This window comes from Micropterus salmoides, unplaced genomic scaffold, assembly GCF_014851395.1.
Source record: "Micropterus salmoides isolate LMB-PRFRI ecotype aquatic unplaced genomic scaffold, ASM1485139v1 Ms_hic_scaffold_21, whole genome shotgun sequence".
Lineage (NCBI taxonomy): Eukaryota > Metazoa > Chordata > Actinopteri > Centrarchiformes > Centrarchidae > Micropterus > Micropterus salmoides.
Genome location: NW_024041262.1, coordinates 11,776,665 through 11,803,919, shown reverse-complemented (window position 1 = coordinate 11,803,919; position 27,255 = coordinate 11,776,665). Strand labels below are relative to the sequence as shown.

At 42.6% G+C, this 27,255-nt stretch overlaps 2 protein-coding genes across 3 annotated transcripts; one reads left to right on the top strand and one right to left on the bottom strand.

The window, feature by feature from the left end:
• Window positions 1-1,057: 1,057 nt before the first annotated feature.
• On the bottom strand, window positions 1,058-5,736 carry LOC119916184 (retinol dehydrogenase 13-like). Its single transcript, XM_038736103.1, has 7 exons — window positions 5,554-5,736; window positions 4,302-4,420; window positions 4,064-4,219; window positions 3,834-3,938; window positions 3,499-3,711; window positions 3,203-3,304; window positions 1,058-2,035 (listed from the first exon to the last, which is right to left on the bottom strand). The coding sequence occupies exons 1-7, from the start codon at window positions 5,616-5,618 to the stop codon at window positions 1,827-1,829; spliced, it is 969 nt and encodes a 322-aa protein (XP_038592031.1). The 5' UTR covers window positions 5,619-5,736; the 3' UTR covers window positions 1,058-1,826.
• si:ch211-183d21.3 (serine/threonine-protein kinase SBK1) lies at window positions 4,822-25,917 on the top strand. 2 transcript variants are annotated; one of them, XM_038736102.1, is made up of 4 exons: window positions 4,822-4,929; window positions 15,693-15,934; window positions 20,551-20,753; window positions 21,256-25,917. In XM_038736102.1, the coding sequence occupies exons 2-4, from the start codon at window positions 15,781-15,783 to the stop codon at window positions 22,081-22,083; spliced, it is 1,185 nt and encodes a 394-aa protein (XP_038592030.1). In that variant the 5' UTR covers window positions 4,822-4,929; window positions 15,693-15,780; the 3' UTR covers window positions 22,084-25,917. The 2 variants fall into 2 exon arrangements, with proteins under 2 accessions (XP_038592030.1, XP_038592029.1); XM_038736101.1 differs by lacking the exon at window positions 4,822-4,929 and adding an exon at window positions 8,326-9,050.
• The last annotated feature ends 1,338 nt before the right edge of the window (window positions 25,918-27,255 follow it).

The window sequence follows — 27,255 nt, the reverse complement described above, 5'->3', positions numbered from 1 at the left end:
CTGCTTCTGTTGCTCTTCTGCATTAAGCACCATCCTCTAGGATGGCACCAGCGAGGGCCTCCACTTGTAAACCAACACTGAAATTAACGATCCGGGGTTTACAGTTTCAGAGCCGATGCTGATCAGTGTGCATTAGTGCAGAAAGTGGCCCTTATTGATCTGTGCTTAGGGAACAACTGTTGAAAAGAGCCATGAAATAGATCCCTAAAATACTTTTGGATGGTTACTCTTCTCAGAGATGTAACATGAGTGCTTTTGTAACTTGATTTGTTTTTCAAGAGTAAACAAGAGTTCTGAGCAGAAATGCACATAAAAGTTCACAAACTTAATAATAAATGATGTGTTTACTTCAAATGACCCTGTGTTTTTGCATTGTTTAACACTTCTGCTACAATTCCCATTCTTCACATTATTACCAAACTTTTTTCAAAGTATTCCCTACGTTTTTAAGTTTTGAATGTGGTGATTCTAGTTATTTAGTATAATACAGTCTTCAAGTTTGATAAAAAGCAGTTGATGTTTCTGTCATGGATTAGGCCAAACACAGTCAAACAATTTGGCTGCAAACTGACCCTTAATAAAAAGGCTTACAATTCAAACACACACACACACACACACATGCATGCCTAAATAAAAGGTGAGCAGTAATGTACACATGATCTGTGCAAACATTTAAAAACATATCGAACTACTTCTGTATTTTAATGCTTACTGGCAGCCAGATGGCGCTATCTGTCAGCATTTTCTTCTTGAATCCACAACAACAAAACAATTTGCAGTACTCTAAATGAACCTACAGCAAAGCCACATCAGTATTCCTCCCTCCATGCATATATGGTTCAGATTTCTGAGACTTCATTCACTTCTCTTCGTGGGGTCTCTTTGTGAAGTAAAGCATGTGAAATATGGTCTGTAAACCATAAAACACCAAGAAATATTCCTTGAATGTGAAAACCTACTTGGCAATAAATCTGATTCTGTGTTTAGGTGTAATGTGATTTAAGGGTTCCAGCAGGCACAAAAACAAAAGGTAAATAAATTGTAGATGAACAGTTGGTGAGTTTTTGTTCAAATGTTCATCTTTTATTTTTTTTAAGATGAGATGTTTCTCCAAGCCCCTTCGAGTATTTACCCCACCTTCTGTATACATTGTAGTAAATTTATGTCTTTGCAAGCACTGTATTTCAGCAGTTCATAAAATTTTTCCAATAAGTTTGAATACAAATAACTTAAAAGGTAAGTATGTAACTTTGTTACTGGTAAATGCTAAAATCGTGTATAAGAGTAGCATCAGAAGAGTCAACAAAACAAACAAACTGACGCACTGATGTGAGTTATCGATTTAAAGTCAGCTAACATTAGCCACCATAAGCTACTGGTCATAAAGCCCCTGAGAGTGCTGAGTACATTGAAGCGAGCAAGACTGCGGTTGTTTATGAAGAATATGAAGTAATATTTTTCCAGGGATACATTTAAATGTTAAAGTCTCGCTTTTTTAGAGTCAAAGGTCCATTTTCAAAGGCTGCTTGTAATACGTGTTTTTAAGTCCTGATGCAGGAACATAAAGGCATGTACAAAAGACCGCAATTACACAGACAACCACAATCATAGACTCAGACAATTAATTGTTCCAATGAGACTGGCACAGCTCAAGCCATAAAGGCCCATTATCCTCTGCTAGCCCAGAGGCAAGAGCAGGCCTACTGCCCCACAGTACTGACAGCTGGTCCTGGTCTCTGTCCCCGTGTCTGTGCTGGGTCTGTATGTGCAGCTTTGCTCTGGCCTTCTGCCTGTTGGTTTGACTTGGCGAACTGTCCCTCCTCCTCTTACGCCTCCTCCAGACCCACCAGCCTGCTGCTGACCTCCCAAAGCCTGCGTGCTGCCTCCTCATCCAGGGCCTGGGGCGCTGGTTCCTTTTCTGTCATCACATCATAGTACCTTCCCGTCACCCCCTCCATCTCTTTGGACACCGCCAGGTAGACGCTGGGCTGGGCCCCCAGCTCTGGGCTCTTCACCAACAGGGAGAAGAAGGGACCTGTAGGGGGGTTGGTGGAGACCACAGGTTTTGCTGGTTTGAACTAGGAGATCTTTTAGAGCCAGAATAAAAGTACCTTGTTAAATGGTCAGTGTCAAGAATCTTTCAAGTACTAACTGGATTCATGTTGTTGATTGTGGTACATAACAAAAGCAAACACTTACATGCATGTGCATCAATTACATTTGTTTATATCCAAATGTGACACACGTTGATTTTTATTATCTTCTTCATTGGCTGTAAACGATAACAAACCTGTCTCCCACAGTGGAGGCTCTTTATTACACCTGAGTGCATGTAATAAAAAAAATCATCGCTGGGTAAAAAAATAACAAGAACATTCACAGAGTACTGAGAAGCTGTGTCAGCAACAGCATCTGCAGTACTTGTGTGGTGATGGCGCATAGATGCTTGCCTTTGGTGTGGGAGACCTGGGTTCGATTCCCACTGTGAGACATCCACCATTGTGTCCCTGAGCAAGACACTTAACCTCGTTGCTCCAGAGGCGTGCGACCTCTGACATGTATAGCAATTGTAAGTCGCTTTGGATAAAAGCGTCAGCTAAATGTGTACTTTTTGTGTTTCAGCGGTTCCATTTGAGGGGGTTGGGGCGATGTAGAACATTGTAGCTGTGGAGGGAAAACCTTGTACCAGTAATTTTGGTGATTTGTTTTAACTTCAGTTTAAGTATTACACGCTCTGGTACAAAAAATTTCCTAAAACCTTTAATCCATTTATGAAGTAAACTACTTTACACTTCATTACAATTCAGATGTAAATATTGCACTTTTGACTTCACTATATTTTCTAACAGCTACAAATTACACAGAAAAATTTTACATACAATAAAAAAATGCATTGTTATGGATTAAACTACTCAACAGTATATAATACTGCTCAAAAATAGCTCCACCTCAACTAACATCAACAGTAAAATCCTTCTTATATATGGAAACAGTATTACAGTCACAGTGGCCATTTTTTTCAGTGAGAGCTTTAAGTACATTTTGCTAAAAAAAAAAAAAAATATTATGTTAGTTAATACCATTTTCAAAGTTAAGAGTATTTTCACATGAAATAGCATAGTCAGAAAGCCATAATGTTTTTTAGGTAAGTATTTATTGATTTCTCTAAATTGAGAATCCAGTAAGGATGCAGGATACTCACTGAGCACAGAGCTCGAGAACTGTGATTGGTGCAGACCCGTGTGCCTCCCGAGCTCCGTGGCAACAACGCCTGGGTGCACAGCATTCACTGTGACTCCTGTGCCTGTTACACACACACACACACACACACACACACACACACACACACACACACACACACACACACACACACACACACACACACATACATACACATACAGCATTGTTTTATATATATCCAATGTCCAATTACAAACAAGAACATAGGCCGTATTCTCTCCCACACATGCCCACATATGTAACAGCCAGTAGACTTGCCTTGTAATCGCTTGGCGAGCTCTCTGGTGAACAGAACATTGGCAAGCTTGCTCTGACAGTACGCCTGCTTGGTATCAAACTTCTTCTTCTCCCAGTTCAAGTCCTCGAAGTCAATCTTTCCAACAATGTGGGCGAGTGAGGCCAGGTTGATCACTCTACTGGGGGCGGACTCTTTCAACTTATCCAGCAGAAGATTTGTCAACAAGAAGTGGCCTGGAGGATGAATAAGGTAGTGATAGAGTAAGGAAGAGGTTGTTAGAATGTAAAGATTTCTATCTATTTTCTTGGAGATTTTTCTTAGAGAGATTAGACAAACTGTCTTAATTAGTACGTACCTAAGTGGTTAACTCCAAACTGCATGTCGAAGCCGTCTTCCGTCTTCCATGCTGGACATCTCATGACCCCTGCATTGTTTATCAGTACATCAACACGCTGCTCCTCTGCAAGACAATAAAGATTATATTATATATAGACACTGATACTGAGTGTGCTTTATTTCTATAACTGAACACATAACTGGAGAAGTGACAGTAATCACTGCATGCAATAAGTTTAGTTTCCTCACCTTGTTTGATTCTCTCTGCAAACTCTCGGATGGATTTCATGGAGGCCAAGTCAAGGTGACACGCGTAGACGTGAGGATTCAGGGTCTTCCCACGTATTTCCTTCGCAGCTTCCTCGCACTTCCCCATGTCCCGGCATCCCATAATGATCCTGCCCCCTGATGATGTAGGAAGGGGATTTTAGATTGTAGATATTGTGTTTTGCAGCATATCAGAGAGATGTCATATTTCCTCTCACACCTCTCTTGGCCAGTTCCCGGGCAGTCTCTTTCCCGATGCCTGCGTTGGCTCCTGTTATAACCACTGTCTTCCCATTAATGGTGGCATTACTAGTACACCGGCCTCCAGTCACATGGTTCCTATGAAAACAATTAAAGTTCAGTGCTTTTTTATTTAGGCATTTGAGATTGTAACACCTCATCATGGATTTCTCTCAATTGAACACAAAACATTTCTTAGATCTGTCTCTCTTGATGGGCTTCAACTGGACCTCGACAAAGCTTTTTCTACCTTGTACCAAATAGGTGTAGTTTGTCATACCTGTGTATATAACAGCCCTCAAACCTCATCCCACTAATAATCCCAGAGCATTTCTTCAGGAAGGTACTTCTTAATAATAAATTATTAAAGGCTGAGCACAGCTGTTTTCAATTACTCTAAGTGAATAGACCTCCTGTCAGGTTGAAGATAGGTGGAGCTATGTTTGTAATTACATGATGATTCACATCCACTAAGTCCTGAGAAAAGGTCTAATCAGCAACATAAGTGAAAACATCTATGTGGAGTTGACTATGGTGGCGCACAAAGCAGGGGACTAATGGGGGTACATAAGGCGAACAGCTCAGTTTTGCTCAACGGATCCTCTCAGGTAAATCCGGTTTTGACTCGTTTTATAACAGACATAAAAATAAGGAATATTTAGATTTACTCTAGTTTCAGTCTGGACTTAAACTGTTTGACCTGATTGTCACCAATGTGAATTTGGTCCTGGACTTGACTTAAAGTCAAATATTGTGCAAATCGCTCTTTTATCTCATTAATATGTAAGGTAACACATGGAAAAACAAAGCATAAGTTCAAACCAGCCTTATTAACTGTGAATGGGTGAACAGATTGTCATTAACACCTTCCCAATCTATTCGGTCCAATACACCCTGTTATAAATGCTGCCTTTCTGAAGCATATCCAACTACACAACTGAGCCAAGGAGGCTGCACTCTGTGGGGCTGTTATACTGAATTGTAAAGTAGGAGTTAAGTGTTGACCCCTCACTATGGGAAGAAAAAATACTGCTTACTTAATAAATACATACATAATTAGGCTACCTAACACAATAATGCAACAGAAAGGTTTTGAAACAACATCTCTCTGGCAGTCTCCTAAAGATTTTTTGAAAATGTATGTATGCATCTCAGCAGCAAATGTGACACATACAAAATGCAGTTCCATCATGACACAGTGGCTTTATGTAATTTATAGTAGAGTTCCTCACTTCAGTAAAGCAGCGCATCCAATCACTGTTCCAAAAACTGAAACTGGTAAAATATATTTGCTCATGACTCCCGAATAATCCAAAGGACAAAATATACATTCAACAACGCTTTAAACGGTATTTATCCAGCTGATTCCAGCACACTCCTGAGGCACAAGGTTACGCGCGCATGTTTTTGGCGTCATCAACTAGACACTAACGAACCGCAAGGATCAAAAACCAAAAACGCAGTGGCATTGTGGGAAATGTAGTCCCAATTGAACTTCACGTCCCAAACAACGAATAAACAATGAATTGAATTTTTGGTTTTTGCGACATCCGTTGCGTGGAGTTTGTAAGCAACGTGAACACTTATAAGACGCACTGTGAGAATAGTCAGAACAAGAATAAGAGTGTTTTTTAATCTAGACAACCTCGCCTGGATAAAATCCCTGGGAACTGATTTGGTGTTTTCAGTTACTCTTTCAAAAAGATCTTTACAATTAATTCTGACATTTGTTTTTTCTTCTGAGATGTGTGAAAATGTTAGCTCAGGGAATCCACCCTATATTGTGCATGTAGTGTTTGTTTGTTTTTTATAATTAAATGGGGATATATTCTGGAAACATCCAAATCCCCAGTGCTAAACAAACTTAATTATTAAATTGCATGTACATTTGTCTCATTTGGCTTTATGATGATGTCCCTGTGATCACATATTGGAAAATAAAATGCCCTGAGAACCACAAAATAGGAGCTATGAGGATGCATATTGCAGGTTTTAGGAGGTCAGCAGCAGAGAAGGAGAGGACTATTAGGTATATGATATTCTGTTTTTGGATTGTGGTAAATAGATGCAAAATGACTGTTGTGGTGACTGCAGTCAAAACCATCTGAGGGAAGAGAGAGCTAAAGTAAGAGACAGAGAGAGGCTTCTGTGGAGGGTCACGCCAATGCCTGGAGGTGTGAGGGCGGCGTAGAGCTTTGAACACCAGCTGCATGCCTTTGAATTAAATACTTACCTTTCTTTCTCCCTGCCTAAATATTACTCCACATGTTCTCTTAAGTGAAAATCTCTCTTCTGTTCAAAGTACCTGCTGTTCAGTGCAAATGTTGCTTAATTCTCATTAATAGTTTTTTCTGCAAAAAATAATGAGTTGGGAATGGGATTCAGATTTCCAAGAACGTTGATGGGGGAAGATTTTTAAAGTAAATTCTAGAAAGTCGACATATTTATACTCATTTATAGACAAGGGTGTAGCTGAGAATAATGTCCTCCATCTGCAAGATGACTTTAGTCCCTTTCTGTTACCCTCCTATTTCTTCCACTTTTCCTAATGACGAAATCATGTACAGCTCAAAGACTCCCACATGATTAATTTACTCATCAGTTAATGGGAACATTAATTAGAGTGTGCCCTGACAGTTAGAGGATATGGTTGTCCATGGTTTTGTCTGCACAGGAAGGAGAACACATGAACTGTTTCCTTTCTTGAGTTTTATTTTTTTGATTCTGTTGTAGATTTTAGTCCCAACACTGCTCTAAAAACAGAGTAGATGAAATGTTCAATATAATTGTGGTCCACAAAAAGCATATTAGTCCACAAACTTCAAGAGACCCCTCTCAGCTTGAGGCCCTTGGTAAATATCCCTCGAATATCACACTGCAGTTTACAAGGCAGCTCTGCATGAAGATAAATTTGAGGACAGTGAAAAAACAAGGCCACCCCCTTGCAAAAAGATTTGGAAAACTTGAGGTGACACACAAAAAGTAAAAACTAGGACGTGAATCTAGTGTCTGAAAACAGAGCGAGGAGGGGAGGGAGGAGCAGCCCTGCTCTATTTGTTCACAGCTCGGAGGTGTGTCCCCCTGGTGTGTTTGACCCTCGGTGCTCTCTCCTGTCAGCCCGTAGTGCTTAACCTTCACTGTGATTTATGACAGCTCTGTTCCCACGATAACCTATGAGGAAACTCTTCGCCTCGCTGCCTGTTTGGCCTAACTCTGCCTGAGACACCTGGATGTCTCAAAGAGGTGCTGAAGATGCAGCTATACAATATCAGCTCATCTCTTCAGCAAGGATAAAACCAACCCCGGGTCAAATTATTTGTTTCAGGGAACAGGAGGATCATATTCCCCTGTGTTGACGTTTTTTTTGCTTCAAAACATCTTATCTTTCACTGCTGGGATAGAGATATAGAAAAGGCAGAAACAAGAGTATAGCGAAAAAGCATGATATGCAGGAAAGAAATCCAATAAATTATAGAAATAAATGGAAGATATTGCGTGTCTGACATTTGGGGACTGAGGTGAGATGGGAGAAAGTAAAAAAAATCTACCAAGGGACTTCATGAGCACAATCTTTATCTACATAAAACAGCTTCCAATCATTCCAACTCCCCAAAGCCATCAACCCATCTGATCAGTGGTCTTTGATGATGATGATGCATTAAGGTTATCCCTGTTTTGTCGATGCTGTTTTCTCAGTCCAATCTGTTGTGGTTGGCAAACGTGCCTGGCAGGAGGCCTGTTGTTAAACATGCAGCTACAGTAAAGGGGAGCTGCCAGGGCAGTAAATTAATTGAAAGTCTTGCCTCGCTGTTACATAATAAGGACAGTTGGCAAAGTCACCACGCGAAGTACTTGAGGCCATAAGCTGTTGAATTATGCAGGAGTGGAGCGACTTGTTCCTCCAAATGCATGAATCAAAAGTAAAAAAGCTCATGAACGCATTGAGGTTGGACGGTTCGACGCGAGCGGCCAGGCGCTAGGACCGTGGACACGTGAGCGTATTAGTTTGCCAGAGGGTGGAGACGGTGAACAATGAGGGAACTGACTGGTAGGACCAGCAGAGGAGCAACATCTGAGACCAAACCCCCCCCCCCAACACATCTCCCTCAACCCGAGTCCCGCTGGACCGACGGACAAAACAGACTGACGGCGACAGTGAGAGCAGGACGCTGAGTTTAGAGAGAGTGGGAACATGTAGATTTGTCCATGCATGCTGCAGAAAGCAGAGGTTTGCCGAGCCCCCCTGCGTGGATGTGAACGAATGTGTCAGTGTGTGGTGGTGCTGAACTGAACTGGGTCATGCGGACCACTGGAGAAGCGAAAGATAAACACGCATCCTCCTCCCGCTGCTTGGCAGGTAGAGATGGTGGGCGCTCAGAGGAGGGATCCCAGCCTGTGTCCTCATCTCAGCATCCGATGACGCTTTGATTTAATCCGCCTCCAAAAGAAAGTCACAAACTGAAGAGCATCTGCAGAAACAGGACAGGAATCATCTTGGGCGGGCAGAAGGCAAAGCACAACGACGGACCTCGTCCACCCTTTGTCAGCTGTGAAACTGCGAGGTTTTTTTAAGGGATCTGCACGGTGTTCTTAGCACCTGATCGATTACTTCCTTTAAACGAGAAGATCCATCCGTCAGTGTCCCGCAGACCCAAGCGGACCAGAGCGCAGAAGCTCTGCTCGCCGAGCGGATGCAGGACCATGGAGGAGAGAGACAGGTCGCCAGCAGGTGAGTAGATTAACACATAGATGCACCGTGATATGCCTGAACTGGGATACAAGATTCTGAAAGGCAGAGAAGCAAAGATAAGGGCTGGAAAATTATGAATAGGCCAAGTATTCAAATGGATAATTTAAGATTTTTTTTAAATATTGTGCAGTTGTTTTTTATTTGAAGAGTTTGAGTTGTTTTGATACCTAATTCTCATGCACTGATTGTAAGTAACTTGTTGTCTGAACTTTGACTCACCCTCATTGAGAGTATTCATATAGCACCATTAGTTACACATTCAAATTTGAAAGGTTGCTATATAAATCAGCAATGTCAACAGTTATTATACAGCATTACAGCTTTATTTGTCATTAGGCTATGATTAACTCTATGGTTGAGCTGCGACTTAATGCCTATTTTCACCCACATTACTCGTAATACTCGCACCTATTTGTTTCCCACTCTGCTTTTATGATTCAGTCTGTGGTAGATGGATGCGAGGGCATCCGGGGCACTCCTCTTTTAATGGCCCTTTTATACTTTGTCCAGGGCAGACAGGTGATATTTCATCTTTAATGCCGTCTAATGCATTTAAATGAGCCGCTGACTTGATAGAGCAAACCCTGTAAAAGCAAAGCCTGGAGGCTGTGTAATAGACTCTAAATGAAAAGCAAAAGCAGCCAATACACATGGCATTTGCTTATGTCACTAACATTGTATCTGTCAAGAGAAGCAGCAGTAATGGCTCGGACCTTTACTTTGAAGGAGTAGTTCATCCCAAAATGAAATCAAAATCAGAGTCAAAGTTGCTCTATACCCGGATTAGCCTAAACATGTGCATTATTGCCCCAAACACTGTAAAAACGACAGGCAGACAGAATATTAAGCATTCAGCTTCACCTGAATTAATCATCACATTTAATATACATGAAAATAGAAATGAAAAGGAGGCACTTTTAACATTAGATACCCGAAAATAAAGCAAGGGATCTGGGATCTTTTATGAAAGGGTAGCCCACTTTGCAAACTTTATCATAAGACCAAATCTTCCATAAAATGATTCATTATGACTCAAGCAACAACAGCCTGGGAGTAAAGCAGACAGATAAAAGGACTGCAATATTACAGCTTCAGAGGAAAACAGCAGAACCCAGACAATGACCCAATCCAACAGCTGGCGCAGACACACCAGCCTGACCACTGCCCCTCACATAGCCTCAAAACTCAAAGAAACGGCCGCTGTCATTCATGCACAATTATGCAATGAGTTCTGGAAAAGTGACATTAAAGGAATGTCTTAAAGGATTTGAATCAAAAACAAAAAGAACACACTCAGACAGACACCGTCTACCAATAGATTAGCTGCTGAAGGAAAACATGGCTGCTTACAGACCAGAAGGGATGCAAACACTGTCATTTAGGACACATAGAGGACAAGAAGAGTTTTTATTTTTTAAAGTCTGTGCCCTGCTGAGTGAAAGTAAAGAAACAACACAAATCTCTGTGCATTACATCCTAACCTCCATCATGTCGTCATACTGTGTACGTGTGTGTGCGTGTGTTTTTAGTATGTATGTGAATGGATACTATGCATAATATGCATTCTTCCATGTGTTCACAGTAATTTATTTTTTCCATTTGCCCAATTATAGTTATTAACGATTACATTATTTTAATATTTGGTTCATCTGTGTTTCATTTATGTTCTTGTTTTTACACTGTGTCCTCTGCTTGCTTTTGCTGCATTCGCTAATGCCATGTAATTAAAACATTTTTAGAATAGAAGACAGCCAGAGAGAGAGAGAGAGAGGTTGAATGCAGCAATCAACATTAGTGCATTGATTGTGGTTAGAAGCTATTGTGTATGAGGAGGATCACAAATCATCATATACTGTTAGTTTGCGTTGAGGTGGAGGGCGAAATAGTCCAAGGATTGAAAAAAACCAATGTCCTCCTTAGCAGTGCTGTTACATCATTTAGCCACACCCTCCTTTAGACCCCATTTTCTGAGCTCATATTAGAGTCCCATTTCTATCATGCATGTGACATCAAAGGGACACAGGCTATAGCGTGTGGTAAAAAGGGAGGGATGCTTCAATTCAGTCTCATTGGATTCCCCCAATCCTGGCTCTCTCTCTCTCTCTCTGGTCACATGAAGGCTCCCTGTTGGAACTTGAGGCTACTGGATTGTGAAAGAGTGGGGGTGAGGTACACTATGTTCCCTGGGTAGCTTATTGCATTGATATTTCACCGCTAAATGATTTTTTGCAGGATGATAACAAATAGCGTGATGATGACGTGGCATTTATGATCAGATGCTCTAGGTTTCTAATCCCAAAGCCTTAATCCCAAACTACATGATGTATTCTGCAGTGAGATGTTTTGGCTTCATCATTGTGGCCATTTTTTCTTTGATGGACATTTGTGGTCAACATATAGTACTCGAGTCAAGTGTCCTTGTAGTATCACTCCCAATAACTAATTTCCACTCTCAGTCATTTGTTTGGATCCCTTTAACTTTGGGAGATAGTCCTCCTTGAGGTCTTAGATCTTCCCAGCAGGAGGCCAACGGTTGGAAGTGTTTCCACCAGGACCTTTCAGCAGGCGGTAGCTCCATGGGGTGTGTAACATACAGTAGAGAGAGAGTGAGGGGAGATGGGAAGGAGAGTAGAGCCAAGGCAAGTCAGGGATGAGTTACACAGCACTTGGTCCCAGCAGGGATTCTCCATATGGGCAGGCAAATATGAGAGAGGGTGATTTGTCAAAGTGAGTGCCCGTGGCCTGGGCTGCTGGTTCACGTATCACAGCACGGTGGGAGGTTTCTTCAGCCGATGCAGGCACTAAAACCCACCAACTCACCTGCTTTGATGTTCTGTGCGGCTAAGGAAGGTGATTCCATTTGTTATGCCTGAACTGGGAACAGAGTGTCTTGACTGCAGTTGGCTGTCCTGTGGAAGTCCATTTGGTTTTTGATCGAGTGATAGATAGTTTTAGGATCACAGTGATTTGTTTTTATCCTACGCATTCACACAGAGGGAGCAGACATACTGTATCATCTGTATGTGTGTCTATGCACACCATTGTTTTATGTTTCAGACAGACAGTGACAGCAACAACATCAGTCACATCGCATTTCACTCACTGCTTTCCCTTTGACCCACAGGCACGGCATGTTGGGCATTTTGACAGTAAATTGGACACAGGAGATCAGTCTTCACCCATAATGACTCCTCTGCCAAGAGCAAAGCAACTAGTCCATTAGTAACGGAGAGAGGTAGAGATGTGAGGCAGGCTCTGAAATCTAGTTATTTCTTTCATTAGTCCCTTGTTTATATTTTCTGGAACAGACAAGAGGCAAAGAGGAGAGGAGGAAGGACGGCTGGACTAAAACGGGCCAACGCTGTGTGTAAACGCTGCTGACTCTGATACCCCCCTCACACTTTAGAGAGATGCTATGTTTACACTAAAATACATTTGTCACAGACGAAGGCACAACCTCAGTTTTATTGCCCAAATGTTCATTTCTTCCACGATTACAATTTAGCTCCTATATGTCAATATGTATTCATGCTTGAACCTCACCTCTATGAAGTCTTTATGAGCTAATAAATGTATTGTCACAGTTCATTGCAACTGTCTCACACACATAATTGGAGAGCCAATAGCTCACTGAATGCACAATAATTTGTTGTTAAAGTTACTGCAGTTAGTGTTCGGGGAAGAAATAGACCCGCTATTGAAGACGACCTTGAACATACTTAAATATGTAAACAAGTCAGTGGGATTCATCCTCTGTAGATCATCAATGTTTTGAATAGTTGCCAATAGCAGAAAACTCCCATTCAATACGACAGATCAACCAAGCGACCTACCAACATTAGCATCCCTCGAGCCATGCTAGCATGGCTAGGTCCACAGTAAGAGTGTAAGCCCTTCGAGATCAGAGGGAACACACTGGGCATAAACACCCCCTGGGGCTGTTAAGAGTCAGCCTGTCACAAGAGAGACAATTGGCAGTGGCATCACAGGGTTCATCTCTGTTCTCATCTCCAACTAAGTGTTTGTAGAAGAAAAGGTCAGCTGCTCCTGCAGTTTAATCTCATGTGTGACACGTGGAGTCAGCCACAACAGGTTTCCAGACCGTTGCTGTGCTTATTAGGACGTAAAACTGGATGTTTTGCCTTTTTATGGGAACAACCTGGTTTTTTTTTAAGAATGTTACCCTGCAAATGCACTCAGCTCTGTTTGAGTAATTGCTAAATGGGCCGAGATTGTCAATCTGTATTTGAGGGGAAATTAGTGTCTGGAAAACAGATTTTTCCATCAAAATTAAAACGTGAAAATCACAAACATTGAAATGAGAATCGGAATATGTGTTAAAGGATTAAAAAGGCAGAGAGTGTGGCTGGCTCAAAACCCCACAGGCATTAAAATGTGTCTCAAGTCAAATCCCCATTTGTATGTGGAGCGTGTTGCTGTTACCTTGTCTTCAGCCGCCTGAGAGGACAGGAGAGGTGCAGAGGGCAGCATGGGAGATCAGTGGGGCATGTGGCTGTGGTCGAGCATGAATGCTGAGTCGTGCGGAGGCTCACAGCTGCTCCCTCAGAGGTAGGAACACAAAGGGCCTTTGATATTGTCAGTGTGCGACTGATACATCAGACCTCCCTGCCCCCCCCCAAAAACAACTCACACACAAGCATCTCCCAGAGACCACATAACTTTATCCCCACACCTCCGGGGCACTACACTGCAGTTTCTGGTTCACATTTACACCATCATTGCTGCTGGGGAGAACACCGTCTCCCAACCACTCATCACATTTCAGGACTCTTAATCCAGTTCTGCACAGGAAATGAGTGCAAAGCATCCCGCGCTTTTGGGTGGGGTGTGCTTTTGTCTTGGTGGGAGCTGAGTAATGTGATTAAGATCCATGCTGGAGTGCTGCACATTCTGCCCGTGGAACTGACTGGAAGAAGTGCCAGTAAACAAGCGCTCCCTTCGCTCTGCTTCATTTCTCGCTGATAGGAGGCTTTGGGGCCAAGCAGGGTGGGCGGTCAGAGGAAATGGGCTTCCAGTCTGTCTGTCTGTACTGTTTAAATGTTTAATCACCGAACCTGGACCACAGACTGATCTGGATAATGATCAACTTTTGTGTTGCCTCGCTGAAGGCTATACAGTGGGCACGCTCAGCATGAGTAGGCTACAATATTCATAATCTCTTATATAACCATCTTACATGCTTATGATAAAATCAAGAAGCAAGTGTTATTTACAGAGATGCATACGGTACACAGGGCACTCTTTCTATTTGCAGTGATTTTTTTTTTTTCGACAAAGAGTGATGAGCCAAGAACACAAGGCTGCAAATGGTCGCATCCTATTTTAGTGTTTGCTGTCTAATAGCTATATTTATCACATTCTTCCCACTAGATAGCTGAAAAACCTCAACACCTTCAGAGTGTCTGAACAAAACTTGTTTTCACCCACTGTACATTAGCTACTGTGCATTAATTCAGCTCTATTTTTCCCCCAAAATGCACCTGCCAACCGACACGGACATACTTGTGATGACCTCGTTTAAACCAGTGGTGCTGTGAAACTGGCTGCAGGGAGAGAAGAACAAAGAGCAAAGCAGTTGTCTTTGAATGATGGATGATAAAGGCCGTTAGCAAAATTGTTTGTGCTGATTTGGTGCTTATTAGTGTGCATATGTGTGCGTGCTGTGCATGATTGGACGATTAAATTTGATTGTGCGTGGAGGGAGTGGGGTTGAAGAGAGATGGATACAATGGGTAAGATCATTAGTGCGATCCACTTCATTTCCTCAAAAGGTCCATTTTGTGCAGTTTGTTCAATAGTTTTAGTTGTCTTTCATTTTGCTTACCGTTTGCTCAGACACTGTGACAGACACTAATATGTACAGTCATATTCAAATACTCATCTCTGATTTTTAAATTGTTGTCATTTGGCACATTTAGGGTGTCTGACTCTATCTCAGCTTGCATTTGAAGCAGCAATATTTTCCCCTCCTAGGATCACTTTGACCTATTTCAAACTTGGCACTTCTGAAAGTCAGCAATAACTTTTCTGTTGCAGCATTATAATTTTTTTCAGCTTCAGCAATTTGACTGAAATACTAAGAAACCAAATGTGTTTTCCAGGCAAAGCTATGCAATCCCCTTTTCTCACAGCCCCACTGATTATTTCTACTGTAGTCTATGTATGAACACTTCAGAGTAGTCACATATGATATGTGGCATGCCTTACCAGTATGTATACACCTTGAAGCGTTCAGCGCTCTCCATTTGTTTGCATTTGTTTGTCCTTCTGCCTGGTCATATTGATTTTCCCTAGCTGTATGCCAGTAAGTGATGTCTGAGACCAGCCATATCTGAAAGCTGGCCAGAGTGATCTAGAGGGATAGCAGGAAGTCCAATACATTTACTGAAAGTACTTCCCCTGTTGATGCCTTCCCTGAATTGATTGTGTGGAAATGAAGGGCTGTTAAAGCCAGACAAGAATATACAGATGTGCGCCACAAACAAAGATAATGAGAAGCATTCTGTCATAAACACATACATGCATAAAATGTTTATGGCCTGCTGTCACCATAGCAGATGAAAGCCTGGCTCTAAGCAGTTTTGTCTCCTCTCCATTTAGTCTGCCTCACAGCGTCAAGGCGAGCCTGTCTCTTTCTCCGTCTGGGCCGGGACGGGTGGGCAGCGGCGGGGGCTCCCCGACATCAAAGATGGGCTACTGTGGAGGGGTGCCTGTGGAGGACATGCAGGCACTGGCCATCACCTCTCTGTCGGCAGCAGACGTAGCCAAGCAATATGAGCACATTCGTGAGCTGGGGAAGGGCACGTACGGCAAGGTGGACCTGGTGGCACACCGGACACAGGGTGAGTTGGTTAAGACATCAGGGGTTCAAAATGTGTTCAAAACCTTATCTAATTAGTTGACTGTCAACCATCTAAAAAAAAGCATAAATCCCAAAAAAAAAGACATTTTGGGAAGCAAATCCACATTATGAGGACAACCAGTTGATGCAGATCAGCATGTTACAAATTCTCAAGGCACAGTGCCGAGAAATTAATTTCAGCTGAAAGGGTTTGTTAAAGATTTTTTAGGTCTACTGTTTAATCCTTGGTTGTAAGAAAATCAAGGTTAGAGAGCAGCAAGTGCAGAGTGAGGCTGAGAGGGCAGCAGAGATTTAAAGTGCTGTGTGTGCACTAAAGAGTCTCTGTATTTCTGCAGCTGTGATCACAAACAGCTGGTTTTATGTGTGTAATGGAGGTGAGATTCATTCACAGTACATCATCTTGTCACAAGATCTCTGACGTAATTGCTGACGTAATCTGCACTCTGCGCATGCGTTGGCGTCTGTAGCCACCTGTCGGAAGCTCCGTCTTGAACCGGACTCTTATCCAGTTTTAATCCACTTTTTTCGTTACATTTTTTATATCCTTTTATTTAACTTAACTTTATTTAAGTTTTACGTGGGTTAAGGATTTTAGTCATCCGACATGGATTTTAAGATAGATGACCGTAAAAACGCGATCAACGCTACTGATCGCAACAAAGCTCCGGTGACTATGCTAGCCGAGATAACTCTGCCCCCTGAGGACTGCTCACTCCTTAAGAAAGCGAACAAGAAGATTGCTGACCTTATGGAAGACATCCGACGACTTTCAGAGGAACTCAAAGAGAAAGATTCCCTGCTGACTGGCTTTATGGATGTAGCTTCAGTACAAGCCAAACAGATTATTTCTCTTAGCGCAACCGCTAACATCCAGGACACCGTGTTTTGGGACCCCTCTAGTCTTCCCAGGCTTTCATCCTGCTCGACTCCGAAGCATCAGTCAACCTGGGCTGAAGTGGTGGTCCGTGGCTGCAAGAGAGGCTCGGATGGGGCTGCTTCTCCTCCGGACATCGGCCTCTCCAACCGCTATGCAGCCTTGTCTAACGACACTCCGGTCCATCCAGCGGATTCACCTGCGGCTTCGAGTCTCCCTGATACGGATCTCTTTCGGCGCACAATGCCTGCCGACACTGTTGCATCTCCGCCACCGGCTACATCTCCTGCACTGGGCCGCCGGTCTGCCGCCGGACTTGATCGGCGGCCGTCATCCCGGTCAAAAACCTCCGCTTCCCGACGTAGGATCCTGAAGGAGGCTGTGCTCAGACGGTCCGGAGGCCGTCTCTACCCTGCACCGTCGGGTAGCCCTTCTGTCAGGTCTGTTACTGCTACTCCAACACAACACTCAACAGCTCACACACTCCATCCTCAGTCCGCACACAGTGTTGAAGCAGATTCTGCTCAGTCCTGCTCTGGATCCCAACAACCAGCATCTCCTCGTCCTCTTTTCTCCCCAACCACACTAATAATTGGTGACTCCATAACCAGAAACCTCCGTTTCTTTAACGCTACCACTCGCTGCTTCCCCGGTGCCACCACGGCTGACATTTTAAAAAAACTCCAGGACCTGATGCCGTCGCTCCCGTCCTCCATCACAAGAGTGATAGTCCATGTCGGAACAAATGACACAGCTCTTCGGCAGTCTGAGCTGACAAAATTAGATTTTAACCGTCTTCTTAACTTTTTAAAGCAGTGTGGAAAGTCCGTTTTTATCTCTGGTCCCATTCCCACAGTTGGTCGCAGTGCTGGCCGCTTCAGTAGACTCCTTGGCCTCCACGACTGGCTCCAGTCCGCCTGCAGGGCTCACCGTGTGTTTTATGTGGATAATTTTAATATTTTCTGGCAAAGAATGTCTCTTTTTAAGACAGACGGACTTCACCCAAACAAACGGGGCTCAGAAATGTTAGCTGCGCACATACAGCATGTGGTGCGGTCCACACATGACTTACGTGAATGACTCATCATTCATGCAGCACACCTGGACACACCACCAGTCACTGAACAGATCTCTGCCTCACTGCCACAAACAACTGTCTCCACCTGCTGGCATGTAAAGCCGTCTGCTCCCAGCGCTGTTCCACAGACTTCTATTCCTGTCATCATCACGCATAGACCAGTAAACCGAAATGTGCACATCCCACACAGAAATATTAGTAATCTCTTAAGGATTAGGACAACTGCACCAACTCCAGCACCCAGAACAAACTCATTTAAAATGGTTCTCTTCAATGTGAGATCACTTTCAAGTAAGACTTTTATCTTAAATGATTTTATCTTGTCTGCAAATCTAGATTTATGTTTTTAACTGAATCCTGGTTGCAAATGAATGACTATAGCCAGCTAGCTGAACTGTGTCCGCCTCAATATGATTGTTTTAGTCAACCGAGGGTCAGTGGTCGTGGTGGTGGGCTAGTGAGCGTGTATAGTAAAAATTTCAAATGTCATCAAGTACGCTGTGATGAATTTAGCTCCTTTGAAGTTCTCACTCTTAAAGTTGGAGGGCTGCAACCTATCATATTTGTTATAATTTATCGCCCCCCAAAACCGCCTGGAGGATTTTTATCAGAACTTCCTGAATTTTTATCTACTCTGGTTTTAAATTATGACAGAATTGTTCTTTGTGGCGATTTTAATATTCATGTTGATGACCCCAACAATGTTAATGCAACTGACTTTTTAAATATGGCCACTTCTTTTAACTTCAAACAACATGTCAAAGGGCAAACACATAAACGTGGTCATACACTGGACTTGGTTTTTACCCTGGGTATCAGCATTTCCTCTGTGGAATTAGTGGACATGACCATATCTGACCACAGATGTATTGTTTTTAGCTGCGATTCGCCTGTTACTCATGCCGCCTCACCAAGCTCCGTGTGTTGTCGCATCTTTAATGAACAAAGTGTTTCAAAGTTTTGCGCAGTCTTTCAGAGCCAAAGCCAACACCTGTCTGATTCCAACACCAACAATCTGGTTGATCACTTCAATCATATCTGCTTGTCGTCACTAAATATTACTGCTCCTCTAAAGGTTAGGCCTACGTCTAAAGCTAGTAAACAACCCTGGATAAATGACAGCATTCGCAGCCTAAAAAGGGAATGCAGGAAAGCAGAGCGCAGATGGAAAAAATCCAGTCTCCAAGTCCATTACCTCAGTCTGAAGGATTTATTAATTAACTACAATAAAATGGTTAAGGATGCGAGAACACACTATTTTTCTGAACTCATTACTACACATAAACACAATCCCAGGTTTCTGTTTAAGACTGTGGATCAGCTGGTAAACCCAACCCCTCCTTGTGCCTCAGCTGGAAGTAATGATGACTGTGAATTGTTTTTATCTTATTTTACCAATAAGGTGGTGTCAATCAGAGCCTCTATTACCCCCGTGGCCTCTTACTCAGATCCACAGACCCTGGAATGCTGAGTTCACTTAACAACTGCCTTTGTGAAGTTAAAAAATGGATGTCAAATAATTTCCTCCAGCTGAACTCAGACAAAACAGAAATCCTGGTCATCGGGTCCCAGCAGATGGCAAATCAAATACTGCCATCTGCTGGTTCCCTAGTAAATCACATTAAGCCTGTGGCAAAGAACCTTGGTGTTTGGTTTGATAGTAATTTAAATTTCGAGCAGCACACCACAAAGCTTGTTCAATCATGTTTTTATCAACTTAGAAATATAGCTAAAATTCGATCTATGTTAACTTTTAAGGACACCGAGACCATTTTACACGCCTTCATCTCATCACGCCTGGATTATTGCAACAGCCTTTTCACCTGTTTAACCCAAAAATCTATTGATCGACTCCAGACTGTCCAGAACTCAGCTGCCAGGCTTTTAACCAGAACAAAGAAATATGACCACATTACTCCTATTTTAGCTTCATTACACTGGCTCCCAGTATGTTTTAGAATTGACTTTAAAATTCTATTGATCACTTTTAAAGCTCTTCGTGGCCTCTCGCCTTGTTATATTTCTGACCTTTTAGTCCCATACGCACCAGCACGTACCTTGAGATCCTCGGGCAGAGGTCTGTTGTCTGTTCCAGAGTCTCGACTGAAAACTAAAGGGGACAGAGCGTTTGCTGTCAGGGCCCCGAGGCTCTGGAACAGCCTGCCCGAGGAAATCAGGTCGGCTGAGTCAGTGAACTCTTTTAAGTCCCTTCTTAAAACATACTTTTATAGGAGAGCTTTTCCCGATCTTATTTGACTTTTTTATCCCTTTTATTTTATTGTATTTTACTAATTTTATATAAAATTTTCATGCTCTTATCTTGTTTTTTGTATTATTCTTTACACTTGTTAAAGCACTTTGTAACTTGTTTTTGAAAAGTGCTCTACAAATAAGGATTATTATTATTATTATTATTATTACATGTTAATATGAATGAATGTAGCAGCTGTTACAAAGTCAGGGTTGGGTAGTTTGGAAATCTCTCACTCCCTTTCAATAACACTTCCAAATGTAAGTGCCTTGGATGAAATTTGGAGTGTTTTAGATATTAAAATGTGGCTGTAATTTTTTTAATGTACAGGTTTAATACAGCAGAGCTTAAATTTTGTCTAACTTTCTACATGTTCATGTTTGATTTTTGCAGGCAACAAAATGGCGCTGAAGTTTGTTACCAAGAACAAGACGAAGCTCAAGAGTTTCCTGCGGGAGTACAGTCTAACAGGCTCACTTAGCTGCAGCCCTTTCATTATCAAAGTCCTGGACGTGCTTTTTGAGACAGAGGACAGCTATGTGTTTGGACAGGAATATGCCCCTGCTGGGGACCTTTTCGACATCATCCCCCCACAGGTAATGCTATCATCCTTCCTTTCACCAATCACCATCCTCACTCAGGCAGAGCTGCTCCAATCAGTCGTCATGTTCAGACACGGCAGTTTTAACAAGCTCTCCTGGGATTGGAGCCTTGTCTTCGTCCTGGTTTTCTCTCCGCACAGAGCTCTCACTTTGTTTCAGTGCTATTCCAGTTGATGTGTTGGGAGTGCTTGACTTCAAGGTTCTTCTAAAGACTCATTAAAAATGGTTGCAGCGGAGATTCTTTTGTTTCAGTTTTCCGTTTTGGAGCGTATGACTTCTCATCCTTCCATCCATCCATTTCATTCCTCCACTAAATATAACCGTCACCTATTCTTTTAACAGGACCGTAACCTACTAACCACATAGCTCTTTTCTTGTATCACCTCCCATAGTCTCACATCCTACACAATGCATTGTGTCTTTTAGACTGCATTAATCAAAAATCTTCTCTAGTGTTTAACACTTTCTCCTTCCCTCCACTCTCTCTACTTCCCAGGTGGGTCTGCCAGAGGAAATGGTCAAACGATGCATGCAACAACTGGGCTTGGCCCTGGACTTTATGCACAGTAAAAACCTCGTGCATCGGGATGTCAAACCTGAGAATGTGCTCCTATTTGACCGCGAGTGCCGCCGCATTAAGCTGGCCGACTTTGGTATGACCCGACGTGTGGGCTGCCGTGTGAAACGGGTGAGTGGCACCATCCCCTATACAGCGCCAGAGGTGTGCCGTGCTAGCCGTGCTGAGGGCTTTCTTGTAACCACCAGTCTGGATGTGTGGGCGTTTGGCGTGCTTGTGTTCTGCATGCTGACAGGCAACTTCCCCTGGGAGGCAGCGCTGCCGGCCGACGCCTTCTATGAGGAGTTTCGGCGCTGGCAGAAAGCAGGGTGCCCTGTGGGAACGTACCCGTCTCAGTGGCGCCGCTTCACTGATGATGCCTTGCGCATGTTTCAGAGGCTGCTGGCCGGTGAGCCAGAAAAACGCTGCGGAGTCAAGGACGTCTTCTGCTTTGTCAAATACGAGCTGGTCAGCGAGCTCAGGCGCAGAGCGTCTTGCAGAGCCAAGAGAGGTGAGAGGTCAAGCTCGGGAGTGTGCACTGGCAGTTGCACTTCCTCCTCATCCTCCGCTTCATCACGTTCCTCCCACAGACACCCCGAGCCCTCCACACCTCCTGGAACATCCTGCCTGCGCCCGGCACCGCTCAAACGTAGTGTCCTCTCCGACCCGCTATCTCCCAGAGAGGAGCCCGGACAGCACCAGTCTCCTGGCCGAGACAAGAACAAAAGCCAGATGGTGATGGCAACTGCCATTGAAATCTGTGTGTGACCACGCTAATGTTAGCAGTGGAGACTAGATGGCTTTTCACAGTAATAACAAGCTGTGGAGAGGTATTAATGACTACTGCAGAGACTCCAGTGAAAAAGGAGAGGTACTTTAACCATGAAAGAGAAGCTCAGGTTCACATCCCCGGCTGTGGAAATGGACATCATCAATCATCGGTACACACTTGGACAGCTTTTCACTGGCACATGCCGTTTAGGTTTTGATTTGTGACCAAAGACTGCTTCCCAAGCTGAGAAGCCATGCAGGCAGTGTTTGAGAGTCCGCTGATGTTGCTAATCTCAGCAGCTTATTCTGCCATCCAGACATTTGTGTTTTCTGCCCATACACTGTGGTGGTGCTAATTATTATATAACTAGATACTACATAAAAACAGATTCTGTCTTTTGTCACTCATCACTTCAAGTCTCTTTACTTGTGTTTATGTTATGTCTCTTTAACATTGTTTATTTATCTCAGAATATTAGCTCCAGGGAGGCTAAAACTTCAGTTGGAGGCCGGTGATCTGGGGGCAATCTACGCAAACTACATTTGACTGCAGTTTCTTAGACTTCCTGACAACTTTCAATGCAGAAAATTAGTCATAGACTTTTTCAAGTGAAAGTGTTATAAAGAGAAAAGGTGTCGCGGGGGGGGGGGCCTTAATGTAGCAGTTTGTATGAGATGTCTTTTCATGTAAGTGTTTAGATTTAGAGACATATTCTCAGTGAGGCAGGCATCACCTCAGGACACTTCAGTGGGTCATTTCCTGTTTTATTCTTAATGGAAATCTATTGACTGGCTGGAAGACACATCTGCCACTTTTGAACTGCTCTCAATGAGATTCATTTCCAATGTAACACAATATAATACAGGGATTGTACATATTCTGAGTGAAAGGGGTGGTGAACAAAGAAGAGGAGAAGAAATGTCTTTTTATTGTTTCTTTTCTACCCAATGTGTGTGTTTGGATGTGTATATGTGTGTGTTTCAAATGTTAAAGCACAAGATTTTTGTAAAGGAGGAGAACTCTTAGTGAAAACTACAACTCTATATTGTACATAATTTGATATTGGAGTGCACTGTAGTATGAGGTAGTTCAACTATGTAGCGGTACTAATTTTCTATGACAGGGAAATGGGTTTTAGGGTTTTACAGTTAATATGGGGGCAGCACTGTATGTAGCAACAAAATATGACAGAATGTACAGTATATCACAACAAATTAAATATATAGAAATATGATCTAGAGCCTATCACAAGTATAACATGGTAGCAGCTGCTCTTCTCTTTTTTTTTTTGTATTGGTTTGGGTTTTATCTGAACTGGACCAAGTTCTCTTGACACAGGTATGATACACAAATTGTGGAATAGACATCACTTGTTTGTGCATTTTCCTGTCACCATAACTGTATCATGAGCGACATCCGTTTCCTGTGTCAAATCACCGTGCTTCCTGATTGTCAATGAGTACAGCCCATTCTGTCTTCATTCAATCAGTTAAAGCCACTGAGGGCTGCTTTAAGAGGACACTTTACAAATTAATTTCCCAGCATCACAAAAGGTGTTCCAATTATAATAATAATATTTGATTATCAAGATGCAACGGTAGCATACAATCCCAACTGCTCAGAATATGTTGTTGCACCCCCTAAGCTCACCTTTAATTTAATCTTCCTGCCTCTGTATCACTCTAATAGCAGAGCCCGAGTGTTTATTGTGTGGAGGGATGACCTCTGTGTTAGCCATTGCTGTTCTGGGAGCTGATGATTGATCCTGAACTGCGCACAGCTACAGCATCCAAAGACCCACTGCTAATTATGAAAGCATCTAAAAAGCTCAGTATGTTCAGTGTGAATGCTTCGGTGCATGCTCATTACATTATTTTTCTAGCTTAAATTGTGTTATTCATGTCAGGTATGTGTGTGTCTATGTGTGTGTGTGTGTGTGTGTGTGTGTGTGTGTGTGTGTGTGTGTGTGTGAGTGTGTGAATGTGTGCTTGTCTTCACTTTCCTTATTTCCCCACTCCTCCCATGACAGCCCATCAGCTCTGTCGCTATAGTGACAGTGCCAGTGCTCTTCTGGTTCGATTTCTGTCCTCTCCTTGAAAATCAAGTCTAATTGAGCCAAAATGAAACAACTGGTCACCAACCCCCCTCCCAGTCACCCACAGCTCTCATGGCAGTTGCTTAGCTCATTATGCTGGATGACACATTTCTGCAGATACACATATTCCTGTATTTTATGAGCCACTTCACAGACCAAAGTCTTTATCCAGTCTCATCAAGGATAATCAAGGCTGTTGATGGTCCCTATCAATTTCCCTGTCTCTATCCATCTGTACTTTCGATTCTGAGGTGGTGACCTGATTGAGGTTGAAGAGTTGTCAAAGGGGTGCATTGTATGCTGAGATGCCGGCTGCCTCATGATCTTTCAAAAGGTAATCCGTCTCTAGATTGTAGTGGAATGTTAATTAGCGCTGCCCAACATCTTGCTATTTTGCCCATGTGATAATGTGGGATTTACATAGACAGGGATTAGATGGACGGTGTGCATGATGTAATATCAAGTAGGCTAATGCAACTCCATGTAATGCAAATAACTTAATGTAATTTACCGCAACATACCACAAAAGGCAACATTATGTAACACCTCATAACATGACACAGTGCAATGTGATTCAACGTAATGTGACGCAATGTAACACGCAGCATCGCACTATGACGCAATGAACCTGAACAATGTACCGTGACCTAATGTAATATGACGCATCGTAACATGGTGCAAAACAACATGACTCAACCTACAGTAAAGGTGCATTAAAGATCGGTTTGAACTTGAAAACTTCCAACTTCCTTCAAGAAAAACTCCAATGAAATGAGTTCCTACTTCTCAACTTGGAGAAAATCCATCTACACCGACTTTATGAACAAGCATTTGTTAGATGTCACTCAACAATGGCAGCACCCATGGAAGTGCACATTGTAAATGGTAAACCATCAACTAAAAGTCAACATAAATTATATGTGTCTGTATTAATTAAAATAATACATACCGTCATGTAGTAAAACCTGTTGATGTCGAAAAATGTTGCCATGGTTATTTGCCATGTTGGTAACAGAAACAATCTCTGAAAGTCATCTTATCTGCACAAAAGTTATTCGGGGAAAACCCAAAATGTGAAAATATTAGGAAATATACAACTGACTTTTGCAGATTAACTACTGATGTAGCTAGTTATTTGTTTTTATTAAAGTGGCTGTCTTTTTCATTACCACCAAGGGCCCTGCGGAGAGTTCACTTGTATGTAGTAGACCTGGCAAAGAAACATCAGTTTGTCATGGTCGGCCATGTTTTTTGTTTACGTTTGGCATCGTGCACCTGGAATACTTTGAGGTCGGAAGTTGGGAATTTCCACTGGGAAATTCCGTCCTCCAACATTGACTGGAATGCAACCTAACATGAGGCAACTTCATATGACACAACATTACAAAACTTACGTGTACATGTAGCCTCCAACTTGACAAGTGACACAGCACGCAGCTGTGGCTTTGTTAAACATAATAGCCATTAGCATCATTAGACTGTCAGTTGTTTTCACGGACTGTTCTGGCAGGATTTGTTAAGTTTAATGACGTGGTGTCATATTACATAATTTTTTTTCAAAGCTCTAGGGAGTAGCCTTCCATTAACCCAGTTTATCCTGATCCAATAATCAAACTGTTTTCTGCCAGAAAGTGTTGTTGTATAATCCAATGTAAATACTGTATGTATTGTGTCTTTAACAAATCCAAAAAAGAACAAACTGTTAACATATGTTGAAATAAATTTATGCACCACATCTTATGCGTCCAGGGCACTTCTTTGGGTAGTTCGAATTACTGTGATACTGTCTATTTTTTCTGCCAGTGTAGGCATAGCTAATTCAGCCCAGCTTTGCATGATCCCCACACTGCACATTAGATGAAGGTCAGCTTGAATCACATGTGAATTCCAGAGGCTTTGGTCTGGTTCGCCAGCAAGCCCCCAGACTATTTTAATATGCTGTCTTCCTTCTGAAAGCCCAATTAACACATCTGTAGATAGGAGTTATCTGCTGCCCTCAAAGAGCAAATGAGTTCAAGGGCGGTTAGAATATGGCACTGAAGAGGAGAACAGTTATCAGCCCACTGCCCCTTCATACTCAGCTGTTATGTCAGAGTGGAGGAGTTTGTTCAAGTTGTTATCAGACTGAGTTTAGGCAGTGGTGGTAAGCTGTGGTGTATCTGCCACTGAGAAAAGCTAATCAGTTAAGACAGTGCAAGAGAAAGGAAAGGTCAACCATGACACACAGGGCTTGTGTACTGAGTGGAAGCTTGTCCTTTGTGATAGCCTATTCTCTGCCCTTTAAGGCCTACAGCAGCCTAGTGGCAATGCAAGAGTCCTAAATTGTGTTAGTCCCAAAGCTCAGTTTAGGAGATGGAAAATGCTAAACTCAGGTTGAGCCAAAAAGTGGAAGCATTTAATGCAGGCTACATTTGAATTGAAAGGGTCTGCTCACCCAAATCACAAAAACGCATTTTTCTAAAGCATCCAAAAGGGACATTTTTCTCAGGATGATTTACGCAACTGTCTGCATAGCTAGATACCAACAGGGTTAAATAGGAAAATACTTTTTCCCCCTCAATTGGGCTGAAATGACCCTGTGAAGGTTCAGCAATGCTGGATTATTCCTTAGCTGCAGCTTTTAAAAGACATTCCACTAAACCAAATTGATTCCCAGGACTGCTGGAATCTGGATGTTAAGCTTTCAGTAGGTGGTCCAGAGCGTGGACGGTGAGGAAAGTGATCTTTCTGGATGCAGCTGTCTCCATGAGATCAAGTGTTAAATCCTCAGTTCTGCTCTCTCAGCAAGGGCTAATGTCGGTAACATGAGGTGACTGCAGACTATTCACAGTCCTGATTCAGCATATCTCAACTGTCAATTGCCAGGTTTCACCATGATCTCTATGATGTATCGCTTGGACAAATATAACAACATTACAAGCAAGGGCCAGCAAAAACTCTTCCCCCAAAAATCCCACTCATACTCTCAATTTGATGGTATCAAAGCAAGAAAGGTGTGGCGGGAAAAAAAGGCTCAAATCGCTTCACTGGGGTGTGTGAATCAAAGTGAACTCGAAGAAAAAGAAATCATTCA

What these genes read in the sequence shown, in the direction of transcription:
- LOC119916184 (XM_038736103.1), bottom strand. Translation starts at nt 5,618, where the DNA reads ATGAGCAAATATATTTTACCAGTTTCAGTTTTTGGAACAGTGATTGGA. An exon ending in GGATGCGCTGCTTTACTGAA is followed by an intron (nt 4,421 to 5,553) that starts GTGAGGAACTCT and finishes TTGTTTTCATAG; the next exon opens with GAACCATGTGACTGGAGGCC. An exon ending in GTTTGGAGTTAACCACTTAG is followed by an intron (nt 3,712 to 3,833) that starts GTACGTACTAAT and finishes TTCATCCTCCAG; the next exon opens with GCCACTTCTTGTTGACAAAT.
- si:ch211-183d21.3 (XM_038736101.1), top strand. Translation starts at nt 9,013, where the DNA reads ATGCAGGACCATGGAGGAGAGAGACAGGTCGCCAGCAG. An exon ending in GGTGGCACACCGGACACAGG is followed by an intron (nt 15,935 to 20,550) that starts GTGAGTTGGTTA and finishes TGATTTTTGCAG; the next exon opens with GCAACAAAATGGCGCTGAAG. An exon ending in TCGACATCATCCCCCCACAG is followed by an intron (nt 20,754 to 21,255) that starts GTAATGCTATCA and finishes TCTACTTCCCAG; the next exon opens with GTGGGTCTGCCAGAGGAAAT.